This window comes from Egretta garzetta, unplaced genomic scaffold (assembly GCF_000687185.1).
Source record: "Egretta garzetta isolate BGI_Z169 unplaced genomic scaffold, ASM68718v1 scaffold2, whole genome shotgun sequence".
NCBI lineage: Eukaryota > Metazoa > Chordata > Aves > Pelecaniformes > Ardeidae > Egretta > Egretta garzetta.
This window is the reverse complement of record NW_009258894.1, coordinates 1,164,863-1,177,882: the sequence shown is the minus strand read 5'-3', so window position 1 is coordinate 1,177,882 and position 13,020 is coordinate 1,164,863. Positions and strand designations below refer to the sequence as shown.

The 13,020-nt window shown below is 37.5% G+C and overlaps 1 protein-coding gene across 4 annotated transcripts in view; it reads left to right on the top strand.

Annotated features, from left to right (window-relative positions):
* Nucleotides 1–1,942: 1,942 nt before the first annotated feature.
* RASGRP1 (RAS guanyl releasing protein 1) overlaps nucleotides 1,943–13,020 on the top strand; it is a 37,282-nt gene continuing 26,204 nt past the window's right edge. For 3 of the 4 annotated variants that reach the window (XM_035889825.1, XM_035889822.1, XM_035889827.1), the window contains exon 1: nucleotides 1,953–2,115. In XM_035889825.1, coding sequence (XP_035745718.1) covers nucleotides 2,043–2,115 — 73 coding nt within the window. In that variant the 5' untranslated portion in view covers nucleotides 1,953–2,042. Of the gene's footprint in view, nucleotides 2,116–13,020 lie in introns of all 4 variants that reach the window. The other variant, XM_035889826.1, reaches the window with a different exon arrangement.

The following is a 13,020-nucleotide window of genomic DNA, read 5'->3' as shown; positions in this document are numbered from 1 at the left end:
GAGTTCGCCAGCCAGCGGTCGTTTGCTTGTGCTTTCTCCCCCGCCGCCAAATAGCGCGCAGTGGAAACGCAGGGCGCTCCCGTGTCCCTTCCCCGCCGCCCCCCAGCACAGCTTTAATCTATTTTTCATGTCAAGTAACTGCTGCGAGGGCATCTGTTCTCGCGAATGATTAGTCTCAGATGTGTCTGCCGGCTGAGTTTTGCCTGTCCAGTGTTGCCAGGTCGGCTGCAGTGCTACTGTAAACTTCGGGGGGGGGGGGGTGTGTGGACACTTCAGTTTTTCTGCGCTCTGCTGCCAAGGTCTAAAATATCTTCTGCCGTAACTGCCTCTTTATTACTACTGCATCGCTAGGATGCTCAGCCCTGTGTTGAAGAGGCACTGGAATAAAGTTGGGAGACGGGCTTAAGCTTGTAAAAAGAAAACCCTGATCAGGCCCTTGCTCTTTTTATATCAGAACACAGGAAGTCAGATCACAAAGCTAAGAGGGAAATTTAGAGAAAGGGGGAAGGGAAGAGAACGTTCTTTGCGTAGCCACTGTCAGCTTAACTACGGACGAGCTGAGTGATGGTCACTACCTCTGCAGGGCCAGGCCTGTATTTTCCTGACTTTGAAACTATGGAGGCCTGGGGTCAGGGTTGGGTTGTAAGTGACATCGTATGCAGTTTTGTGGCTTTCCCAGCATTCAAATGAGACAGAAAATGTAAGATAAGGCTTGAAATTCACTGGGATGAGGTAGGGTCCAGGCCATCTTCATAAGGCCTGCTTATTTTCCACTTACTACTTGCATGGCTAGATAGTCTATACAGGGATGTTCGTGTCTTTATCTTCCCTATCTGTGTGCAACATGCACGGTGGATAAATGTCTATGCCTTTTCTTCCCCGGGCTGTCGGTTTATTAATAAAGTCTTGCATTCCGAGAAAAAGTTCCAAGAAAAGTTTTATGAAAGCTTGAGGTAGCATGTTAAAGACATGGAGTGTAAATTGTCCCCAAAATAAGCCCAAGTTTTATTGAAACAAGCAGTGGTTGTTGCCCTCTTGTGAACTGTATGGTTATACCCTCAAAGTACACCATATATAAGAGTATGTACACTCTTTTGAGTTGGTTCCTGTTATTTGCAGGCAAAAATGTTTCAGCACTTTTCATCAGTACAGTAATGTGCCTATTTACTATTTCATTTGGAATTAGGAACTTGTACGCAAACAACGAAGAGCCTTTAATGCTATCTGTAAACACACACATTCTTGAAATCTAAGATAATATATAATCAAAAGACAAGCCTAAAACTAGAGACATGCTTTGTTTTGGTGTCTCTTTTATGTTTATTATTAAAGACATTAATTTAGTCATGTATGCAATTTTAAAATGATTTAGTAGGAAATAATAGTATAGAACAGATGCAAATTAATCTGTTTGTTTTTTTTTTTTTTTTAAATTGTGAAATACTCCACTGTAAACTTGCACTGATATTTTGTTTACTTAATAGCGATTTTTCAAATGAAATTAGTAAAGCTAGTCTTTGGTTTTCTAATGTGTATAATATTTGATTATAGTTATTTTTTGCTCCTATACTTTTGATGGGCACACAAATATGTGGTGGTAGATTACTGCATAACAATATTCCTGTTAGGGAGTTTGAGGGGATTTTTTATGCTTGTGCTGAAATCGTAATGTAAACATAACTCCCCAACAAAAAAACAGGACTTCTGGTAATCTTGGCAGTATGTTAAGGAGCTCTATAACAGTGTGCTCTACAATCCACATTTAGCAGAAAAAAAAAGTCACAAGCAGTCTCTTTGGTGTACGTATTGAGTGGGAGGGCTATGTCTTTCAGCACCCTAGCTACAGGGAGTTAATTATCCTTTAAATCTCTCCTCCTTTCCCGTGCAGTGTAAAATTTGCTGCTCGATCTTCTTCTATTTACTTCACTGTTGTGCTTTCTTTTAGGCAACCTGCCCAAGCATGCAGCACTGCCCCTGAATTGGCACTTGAGCTGAAGTCGATCAGTCACTGTCCCAGCCTCTCAAATCTTACCCAGGTCACGATGGTGCCGTTGGGGCACTTAGCCAAAGGGGCCACTTTGGAAGATCTTCTTGAAACCTGCATTCAGTCTTTTGGTGAGTGTCTGGAGGTTTTCAGAACTGTATTAATTGGTTTCTGTCCTGGCTATGTTTAGGTCACTTACTGGTGAATTACATTATTAGTGGAGTAGAAAGGTGTAACTGAGAATTTTCTATACTGTAGGTGACCGTGTAGGTTTGTGGGTGTGTTTACGCACATGTGTGTAATATATGCTGAGAGATTAGTGGGACTACTGCTTTTTCTTTACAGAATAAGACAAACGCCCGTCTTATGTACTTCTATGTGTGTTTTTTGTTCTTCCTTCAAGTACTGATTTGGTAAAATTTAGCAAGTAGTCGTTACATTTTGCATATTGCAGTAATATTCTCATAATGTTTGTAAACAATGTGTTAAACATTTTGAAATGAGCATGGATATTTTTAAACTTGCTTCGTGTGTTATCAGTATAGATTTAAAGTTGCTTCTATACAAAAGAAAGAATCCAAATAAATATACAACCGTATACCCTTTTTGAGCCTATCAGTTATCCATTTGTCTTTTTACAGTACGAATTGTAATATATGGACAAGCGTGATTGTTGCCTGAGCCCTATATCCCTAGTTCCCTTTTTCAACTTTTTCATTAGTAAATGTGTTTATATTTTATATTACTAAAATATGGTAGTACAGAAGGCACTCAAAATGATTCTGAATAATTTGCTTCCAAGTAGCGCATCTGTTCATTAATGCTGTGTCTTTCAGTGCTATGAGCTATTCCCAAAGCGTATGTGGCGGAGTCTGAGTTGCAGAGTAGTCCTTAGAAAATAAATGTACTTGAACACCCACTGAGCTCTAAAATAATTAATCTATGTAGTTAAATAGTAACACATAGTGCTGATCTAGTGATACAGCACATAAATACTGTATAAACAATGACTCATCTTTCACATTCGTTGGAAATGCTTTTTTTTTTTTTTTTAAACTTTAAAGCCTTTTAATCAGCATGTGCAGGGAAATGCATGTCTGAGAAAAGTTGATGAAACACATAATTGTCAGTAATGTTTTGTCTCTTTTGGGCTTCTTTTCTCCTCCATTTAATTGTTGTAAAGAACATATCCACTGAAGTGCTAAAAGCCCTAATTCCTAAACAAATGTCAATTCATGTTTTAGTAAGTTTTGGCTCACTGGCAGTGAGATAAGACACCTAAAGTGCGTGTAAGACCTTTGTTCCGTTTTAATATTGTGAGTACTTGACCAATATTAATGTGTCCACATTTTTATGAAAAAAAGCTATTATAAATGTAACATTATAAAAATCTAGTCAAATGATTATCGTGATTGATTTCAAGTGGTGTAGGTGAAACCCTGAATGGGAGATTATCGATGGCTTAGTTATTTTAATACTTTTTTAATACTCTATGTGTATCAGAATAGACATGCTTATATGTTCTCAGATTTCTGGGCATCCGTACATTACAAGGACCAAGGTGACAAAGAAAGCAAGTGAACCTGTCCAGTTCAGCCGTCTATGCATGTGAATCCTTCATACGTCAGGGTTTCATACTTCGGTTAGAAAATCTACCATAATCCACTAAATAGTATTTTATTGAACCTTGACAAGTGGTATGTAGGTCTAACAAAGTGAATTGTAGTGCATCTGCAAACTTAATCTTAAACTCACTAAGAACTGCTAGAATTATGATGTGTGCTGCAGAAATTTTGACTCTTCATTAGGCAATTCATAGTAGTGTCTGTATTTTACATCTTCTATGACACGATGCACGTTCTTAAGCTATGTTGGAATTTCCCAGTAGGGTATTTAAATAAATTGTGAAGTGCAACTGTTACAACTATAGATAACCTACATAACGAACTTCCTTGAAGAAGGTTCTTTTAGTTACCAGCAAAAACGCTGTGCAAAATTCATTCACATCATTGTGCCAATAAAGGAAGAGATGGAAAAGATTTTAATCCTGGAGTTTGGGGGGGCGTGTGGGTAGGGAGAAAAATGTTGGGGGGGAAAAAGCATAGTTGCTGAATGATTACAAGTAAACTGAGTGGTTGAGCAAGTTTCATCCTGTGCATAGTACTAAAGTAAAGCTATTACCTTGTCTTCTAATAGTTCTATTCAGAGTGAGGTTATATCTTCAGTCTCAGATATGCTGACCTATAATGTTCTGTATATTATTTTAGAAATTCATTATTGTGATCTGAGCAAGTTTTATTTCAATATTAGAAAGACAGAAACCCCCAAGACATAAGCAGGGATTTCCTTTGTTTATTTTAAGTTTACTTTCTGGAAAAAAGCCCTTGATTCACTTAGGGTTAAGGAGAACAATAGGCAGTAGATAGAGACAATGATGCATCACATTTCAGAATATATACTGCATCACGTTAATATTATACTGCACTTGCTGAAATTACATGTACAATTACAAATACAATTCCTATATAAAGTGTGCAGCTGAATTTATGTTCCTTGACTCAATTATACTTGTTTGGAAAAAGCAAATAATGTGTAAGAGAGGTTGCTGTCAACAGTGGTGTGTGAGGGGAAGTTGGCAGCCTTTTGCCATGTATGCAGAGAATATCACAAGAGGGTCAAACCAAGCAGGTATTAAGAATACTTGCTTACAGCTGTGAAGAACACAAGTATAAGTTATTTAACTTACACTATGGATAAGGGGAAAAAAATGAGAAAGGGGGATATGCGAAGTTGAAGTTAAGAGTGAGAAGGTTAAGCTTTGCCACAGTGTTGGAAATGAATTCCAGGATGTTTTGTAGAAAGACAAGTTTTGTCCAGAAAGCCAAGTTAATCCAAAACCTATGCTAAGAAGGTGAGAAACAAAGATTGGATCTTGGAGTTAGTGATATTGTCTGTGGATGTACAACAGCGCTGGGTAGAAGATGGCACTAGAATGTGGACAGAATAGTGTGAATTACAATGGTGGTATTGTACCTGCTAGTTCCAAAAGTAAAAGGTTAGAAGGGCTTTTTTTTTTTTTTTTTTTTTTTTTAGAAAAGACCAAAAAATTTATTCAGTGTTAATTAACTTAAACGTCTACTTTTGGTGCTCTTGTGGTCATCTTTAGCTTGAACTGATGAATTATAGGCATGTGCTTTGGAGACAGAAACAGTGAGGGTCATATGAAGTACTGTGAAGTCATGTAGATGATCACTACATCTGAGAGATCAGCATTACACCACTGTTTATTCAATAGCATGATGAGAGGGAGATGCTGAAAGTAGAGGTGTCTTCAAGTCCCGTGAAAGATTGCATCAGGATGACTAAGAGGAATCATCCTGCAAATGAATTGCCAAAAGCAAAGGCAACAGAAAAGCCAGGATGTAAGCTAGGGCAAGACAGGAAAACAAGCATGATGAGAGATTGGAGGCAGGAAGTGACTTAGAAAGGAATATTCGTCCTGAGATTAGGAGAAAATTTGTAGAGACTTGAAACCGCTGTCATCACTTTAAAGAGAAGAGATTTGGTTATGTAGGACAGTGATTCAAAACATGTTCTTCATGACTTGGAAATATCTGTCAACATCATAAGTATCTACAGAATGCTGTTACTGCTGTGACCTGGATTGACAAGAAGAGCTGTGGAGCGCAAGTGAATTCATCGCATGTGATTGCCTTAGAAAATAAGGGGAAGTGTAGCATATAAGTGGAGCTGACAATAACTTTTTAAAGATGAAGAAGTGGTTGTGTGGAAAGAAAGAGAAGTCATAATAGGGAAGTGGAGGAGAAAAGAAATCAAAGAGGGGAGAAGAGTGCATAGAGAGGAAGAGCAGGAGGGAGGGCAAAATGATTGAAAAGACTAGAAAATACAGAGGCTGTAGAAAGGTTAGATTCAGTGAAACCTGTCCATCAGTGAGCTTAATTCTGAACAGAAAGGCCATAAAGAGAAAATTGAAGGTAGTTGTTCAATTGGCAACAAGATGGCTACTGAAGTTGTGAGTTCAGGGGAGCAAAGAAGTAATTAATAGATCTTGGCTTGGAATATGACAGCTTCAGGAGGGAGATAATTTATTCTGGAGGAAATCTTCATTAGTGACTGTGATTCTGGAGAGAAATTGTAAGTAGAAGAGTAACTTGAACTCCCTGCATCTGTGTTTTTCCATTATGTAATACATAAAATGCCTAGAAAAGAATGTACTTTTGACTGGCAGACAGTTCCCTGAAAGTCAGTATGGCTTTGTCGCCTACTTCGTTGCTAGTTTTAAAGACACTTATTCTATCAGCTTTGTTGTTGAAACCAACAGAGTAGAGTCTAGTTTGCTGGTCTATGGCCATGTTGACTATTTAATGCTGACAGTTCAGTAGAACACAGGAAGCATATGCTTAGTAGCACAGCCCTACTTTTTGCTAGTTCTTCTTGTAATCTTTGTGAGACTGCATAAACGCATGCTAGCGTATAGTTAGTACAGAAAATGTTACAGATCAGAGAGGAAAAATGTATCAGCAGTGCTCACTTCACTGGATACCTTAATTTTTTAACTGTATATCTACTAAATATAGAAATGAAATAATAATTGTTCGTAACACTTTTCACCCTAGGCTATCCTCATGCTACTGTGAACTTGATGTTCTGACTATGTGTTAGCGAGTCAGTTGCTATTCTAGCAGATTTTTTTTTTCTTTATTTGTATCTTCACTATATGTTTGTGCATGGTAAGAGGTCCCTGTTTCTTTCCTTTGATTGTAACTGTCTATCTTTATCGCATAAATCTACCTTTTTTTTTTTTTATCTTGAGTAAGGTTTGTTGCTTATTTTTTTAACAAATACACCTTTCAAAGATTTGATGAACTATTTTAACATGCATTCAAGCTTATAGACCATGTAGAGTCAGAGGGCTTTTTCCTTGCCCACACAAAACATTTCTTTAAATTGCTTTTACAAGTGTTTAAAAACTGTTGCAATCAGGACAAAATGATCTTCAGCATAGTGTCAATTTGCTTTGTCTGCAGTGAAGTCCTGAAATCTTACTTAGAACTACCTAACAAACCATTCCAAGAGTGCACTTGAAAGTCATAATACAAACACTTGTGTCTTCCTAAAAACATCTGAGAGTCATTTAAGAGCTGAGAAATCCTTAAGATCTCAAAATTTTAATATTATGAAGGTATTTCTGTCCTTAACCTTTGAGTCTGATATCTTACTCATTCACCTGTTACCTTTGAGGACTGAAAGCATGTTTCCTGTAGCACACAGAAGACCTGTGCTTATCCTGCAATTGAGGCACTTCAGTTACTGCTAGACAAGATGAGTGTGCTCATAGGGAAAAAAAGAAATCATGAAACATAATCTTTAAATGCATGTTGCCACACAGTGTCCCTGTGTCTGGTTTCTTAAGAGAGACATAAGTAAAAGGCTTTATGAGAGCAACCAAAATGTTTCCCAGAGCATGTTGCGTAATTCTATGTGGAAGCTCAGCCATGATAAACCGTTTGCAGTGGAGTTAGCTGTTTACACCATTATGTCAATCTTCAATATGAAAAAGATTTAAAATAAGATTTAAACCTATGGCTACTGCTTTTCAAAGAAGTTAAAAATCATAATCTAAAAGATTAGAAATGTTAATAGAATTTATGTGGACCTAGTGCAATTTGGAACTTCTAATGGTCATAATACTATTAGACAGCTAGGTCTAAGAGTAGGTTGTGACATAAATTGTTCTGCAGTGTCTGATCAGTGGCTAAACTAACTTGTTGCCTCAATGTATGATAAATTGAGATGTTTGTAAACAAACCTTAGACATTCTGGAAACCACTTCCAGACTGATCTGGATGAAAGATGCCACGGAATTGTTTTGATCAAATGCAGAAATCTGGCAAAGGTGGTGGGGCTGGTTGCCTCTTAGGTGCCAGCTGCCTAAAACTGTACAAGTTAATCATAGTTAACATTTTCTAGAATAAAAAATAACTACATTAGCAGAGCTGTCTGTTTCTGTGAATTGGTAATATTTTTGTAGTTCACTTTTGTATCGATACAATGCAAAAATATATTGCATATTAGGAATTCTTTGAAAGCCAAGTAACTATTGCATCCATTTTACAAACAATGAAACAGGCAAGTTAAGAGTTCACTTGTTAGGAGAACTGTAGCCATCTTCTCCTCTAAAGTACATAAAATTTGAAAGTTTTATCCAGTTTCCCCTTTCAGTTGTCTAGAAAAACCCACTCTACTTAACTAGACTGGAAGAATGTACTTACGTTAAAACATACAATACCTAGTAAAACAGTCACAGTTCAAGTACCGAGTTTATCCTTTTACCAAATTTACTATATACCAAATTCTAACATAGAATTCTGATTCAAAACCAGTTATGTCTTTCAGGGCATATGCACACCCACAGAAGGCAACTTTGGTCATTTACTTTTTTCTGTTAGGCTTGCTTGAGCAGTCATTTTTTTTTTTATCTCGCTCTCCACAAACTTGTAGGGTTCCATCCCTTGCCTCTGAAGCCTAGGCTGAATGTTGAGGTCTCCAGTCTCCCCAAAAGTAGTTAAAGTTTGTTCACAGTATTGTTCTCTGTTAAAATGTTGTTGACCATTGTGTGTTAAGTAATCTGGGTGTGATTTGGTAAAATATGGTGCAGAAACTTTAGTATTGCTTGGCAACAGAAACTATGTTAATGATCAATTAATGACATTGTGGGAACAGAAGAGTCATTACTGCTTTGTAGAATGCATGACACTGTGGGAACAGAAGAGCAGTTACTGCTCTGGAGAATACTAAGTGCTGTTTAGCTAACTATTAAAGTTAATTGTGATTGTACCAAAATGAAAATAGATTTCTTTTTTAATCTGATGTCTGTGGAAAAAATTTTCCCAAAGAAAAGAAACTTTAGGTATTGTTATAAATATATTAAATTCTATTTGGATAATTTAACTACAGTCTTTACAGTATAATTTTCCAAAGTCAGGAAATAAGTAATGAAAGAAAATGAAGAAAATAGAATTCTTGCTTTATAAAGCAGTCTCCCATTTACTTGTATTTACCACAGGGATATGACAGGGAATTCTATCTTCATACCTCTAAATACAACTTCAGAAAAAACAATGTAACTTCTATTTAGCAATGCAAAAAAGCTTAGATAGCAATAGAAAATAATTTGTTCTCCTGAGAATGTTGTATGAATTTCATTCTTTCTTCTCCTCAGTCTGAGTATGAAATTGAAGCAAGAAATAAGTCACTTGTTCTTTAGGCTTCCCCATGCATTTTACTTTCTGTGCTGTTTGGTTTGGTTTGTGTGCTTTAGTGTGAAGTCTTCGTGTTTTGCCGTGTACTGCCAAGTGTGAAGATGTATTTTTGCATTGCTTTTTGAAAAGCCTGAAAAAGAAGGGGCTTCCCTTAGACTGTTACATAGTTCAGTAGATCTTTCTGTTATCCAGGACAGGCTGGAGATTAAAAGCTAAGATAACTTTATAAACATGATACCACTTTTTTCCCCCATTACTGAGGTAAGAAGGTGCAAGTGCAACAGCTGGTAAAAGGCTGAGTACTTTTTGGGAGCTATTAAGATTGTGCTAGCATTGGAGATGGCTTTAGGAATCCCCAAACACTGCAGTTTTAATACTCAAATGTATACAGAGGTCATGGAAAGAAAAATTAAGTGCCTTGTGCCACCTATATTGTGATGAAAGATCATTTAGAGATATGCCATGATATCTATCTTTAAAAATACGGGACTCCTCTGGTAGAGGACAATAGTGTGAGATGTCAAGAGCTTTTTTCTTTTTTTTTTTTTTTTTCTTTTCTATTTTAACCTTTACATTTTTGGGGGAGAGGATTCACCTTCGAAATACTCACTTTGGATATGGGTGAGATTGTCTTTTTTCCTTCCTCCAGGAGAACCAGTTATGTTTAATGTCGATGTGCAGTATATACATTATATAAAAAAAAAGTTCTTGTTTAGGTTGAATAACATAGAAAATGATCAGATACCTTTATTAGTAATGTTAAGAAATTCCCTGAAACAGTACTTAGGAGGCATAAGACTGTTATTCTGTGCTAGACCAACTGATGCAATGGGGCCAATAAAGCTTTCACTTGAACATGTGTGGGAATGTTTCTCTGAAGAAAATTTGGCATACTGCAGCTAGCTTGAATCGGCAGTTGGGGAGCTTCTGTGTGCAGATATCTGATAGTGCTACCTGGTAATTAGGTATGTTTTAACTTTGGAGTGAAGCTGCAGGGTTTTTTGAAACTTTCATTCTTTTGGTCCATGGTGAGCAAGAGATGTTTCAGTCTAAGGATGATATGTTGTGGTTTAATCCCGTCCATAAGCCAAGCACCACACAGCTGCTTGCTTACCGGCCACTGCCCTCAGTGGGATGGGGAGAGAATTAGAAGGGTAAAAGTGAGAAAACTCATGAGTTGAGATAAAGACAGTTTAATAAGTTAAAAAAAAAAACAAACAACCAAAAAACCCCTGAAACCAACAACCAAAAAACCCAAACAAAACCAAGAAAAACATGTGATGTGAAAACCCCTAATTGCTCATCACCAGCCAACTGATGCCCAGCTAGTCCCCAAGCAATGGCAGCCCTGGCAAAATTCCACCCAGTTTTTATTGTGGAGCAAGACATGATGTGGTATGGACCATCCCTTTGGTCAGCTGAGTTCAGATGTCCTGGCTGTGTCCCTTCCCAGCTTCTTGCCCACCCCCAGCCTCCTGGCTAGTGGGGCAGTGTGAGAAGGCATGTCCCAGCTGCTAGGTTAGAAGCTAGTTTGCCAGAGAGTCTGTAAACACTGATTCCAGAAATATATCTAGACTAGGAAGCTGAGGTATGTAAGGGAGGGAAACCTGAAACAGTAAGTCAGAAATACTGGAGCGGGAATAGAGTAGGAACATGTGTCAGTAATGAGAATCGAGGCCAGGAACTGGGATCTGAGTGATCTGCAACATCTTCAAGTCCTTGAGAGGAAAGCAGCTTGGTGTCTGTGCTAGTCCATTACAGTTTGAACCTTTGGGTGGGGCTGACTTCATGCTTCCTTGGATCTGATGACTGGCTGCCCCAGGATCAATCATGCAGTTAGAGAGAACCTTACCTATCCCACAACTGCAGTGTTTTATAATAAGTGCTAAGCATGCAGTTGGGTTCAGTGGTCAAGTAGTGATACTGGCCTCAGAAGTTTCTCATTCTGTTCTGGAGTCTCGTGTGTCTTGCCCATCAGTTCTTCTGCCAGCACAGCTGTGTTGCCAGCCATTACACTTGAATTATTCAAGAGTTGCCTGTAGCTCAAAAGCTGCACGTGGCTCCAGTATCATGATTTAAAGCTTTGAAAAAATCTTGAACGCTCAAATTACGTTTTGTAGGCTTTGGAGAAAAAGACTATTTCATTAAAAAGTTCTCATCTAAATTTGCTAAAATCAATATTTTAAACATGCTGTAGAACAATGTATCGGGGGGGGTGTTAACTTTTTATCTTGTTCTGTGTACTTGATCTGAATTTCCAAGGCTAATGGAATGCTTTCCACCCACATTTCATTTGGTTTCTCCGAAGTACATTTTAATTTCTCAAAATCATCCCATTTCCCCTTGACAAGAGCTTTTATCTTCTTGTTTTCATTTCAAAGAATTACCCACCCAGAGCTCTTTCTGCAAGACGTAGCTCTCCAAAAGCTGTTTCTGAGAGAGGGTAATGGCTTTCCCTTGAGGTTTCTCTCCCCTAATGTTCCCTACTCTCACACAGAACAGTTTTATTATCCTTTTTGGATGCATATTAAGCTCACTTGAGTCTTGGATATATCTGCATTGTTAATGAGTATTTGGAGGGACAGCAGTGGGTTCCCTGCCCCCACTCTGTAGGGAGTTTGAAGAGGGAAGTAGACTTGGAGAATCATCAAGTTTATAGGGTTTCTTCCAACATCTGTGTTTACTTGGCTTGTTTAGGGTTCTATTGGTGCAGGATTGATCACAAATTAGTATGATTCTTTCCTCTCTGGAAAATACTGATATGTTCTCCTTTTAGTTTTGGAGGTTTTCCTCCTAAGACCAATTACTTGTCTAAATAAATTTATGTATGACTCACTTAAGTTACATGCATGTGTGGACAATAAGCCAATTAAAAGAAAAAAAACTTTAGTGCAATTCCCTGAGTATTTTGGTGCTGTCTGCTAAACATATAGCATTCTTGTTGCATGAGGGGGAGCACCACCATCCTGTACAGAATTAAATGTAAGCTGGAGAGCTCAAGACTCCACCTGCTTTCTCTTGCAGCTAAAATTAAAACAATTGTTCTTTTAGCTAATTAGTGCGTCATCTTTGTAAGGACATTGTAATTAAGTTATGTTATTTCTGAAAGATATTAAGCACTTAAAATAATTATCTGAAATAAAGAAAAATCCACTAAGGGCAAGTACGAAGTTCTACACTTAGGATAATCAGTTGTAAAAACAGTACGGTAAAATCTCTGATATGCAGCATTTCTGCAGAAATGGATCTCAATGTGAAGATGGATTTTAAAACTGAAAAAAGTTCAATTATATTGTACCACTGTAGAAACTCTTAAGGAGATAAGTGCATGCATAGAGGGATGTGTGTGCTTATTTTTGTTTTTATATATATATGTACATTTACACATATAAAAATGTATATGTATATAAAGGTATTATGTACAGGATATTAAAAACTATATTCTAACTCTGATGCTAAGACCTCCCCTAGAATACTGTATTCATATTTGCTTCATAAAGGTGCAAGCTGCAAAGGGTTCAGAAAAGGACATCAAAGTTGACCACAGATCTAGAAAAACTGGCTTCTGAGGAAAAAAAATTGACAAATTTCATGTTTCCTAGCTCAGAAGGGAGATGAGGGAAGCAATCCTTAAATAGAGAAAATACACTGCTAAAGGAAAGAGAATGTTTTTCCTGTTTGCTGGGGGCCAGGCATGATGGGCTTAAGCTGCCCGAGTTGCCTGAAGTCTTTGATTAGACAGGAAGGAGAACT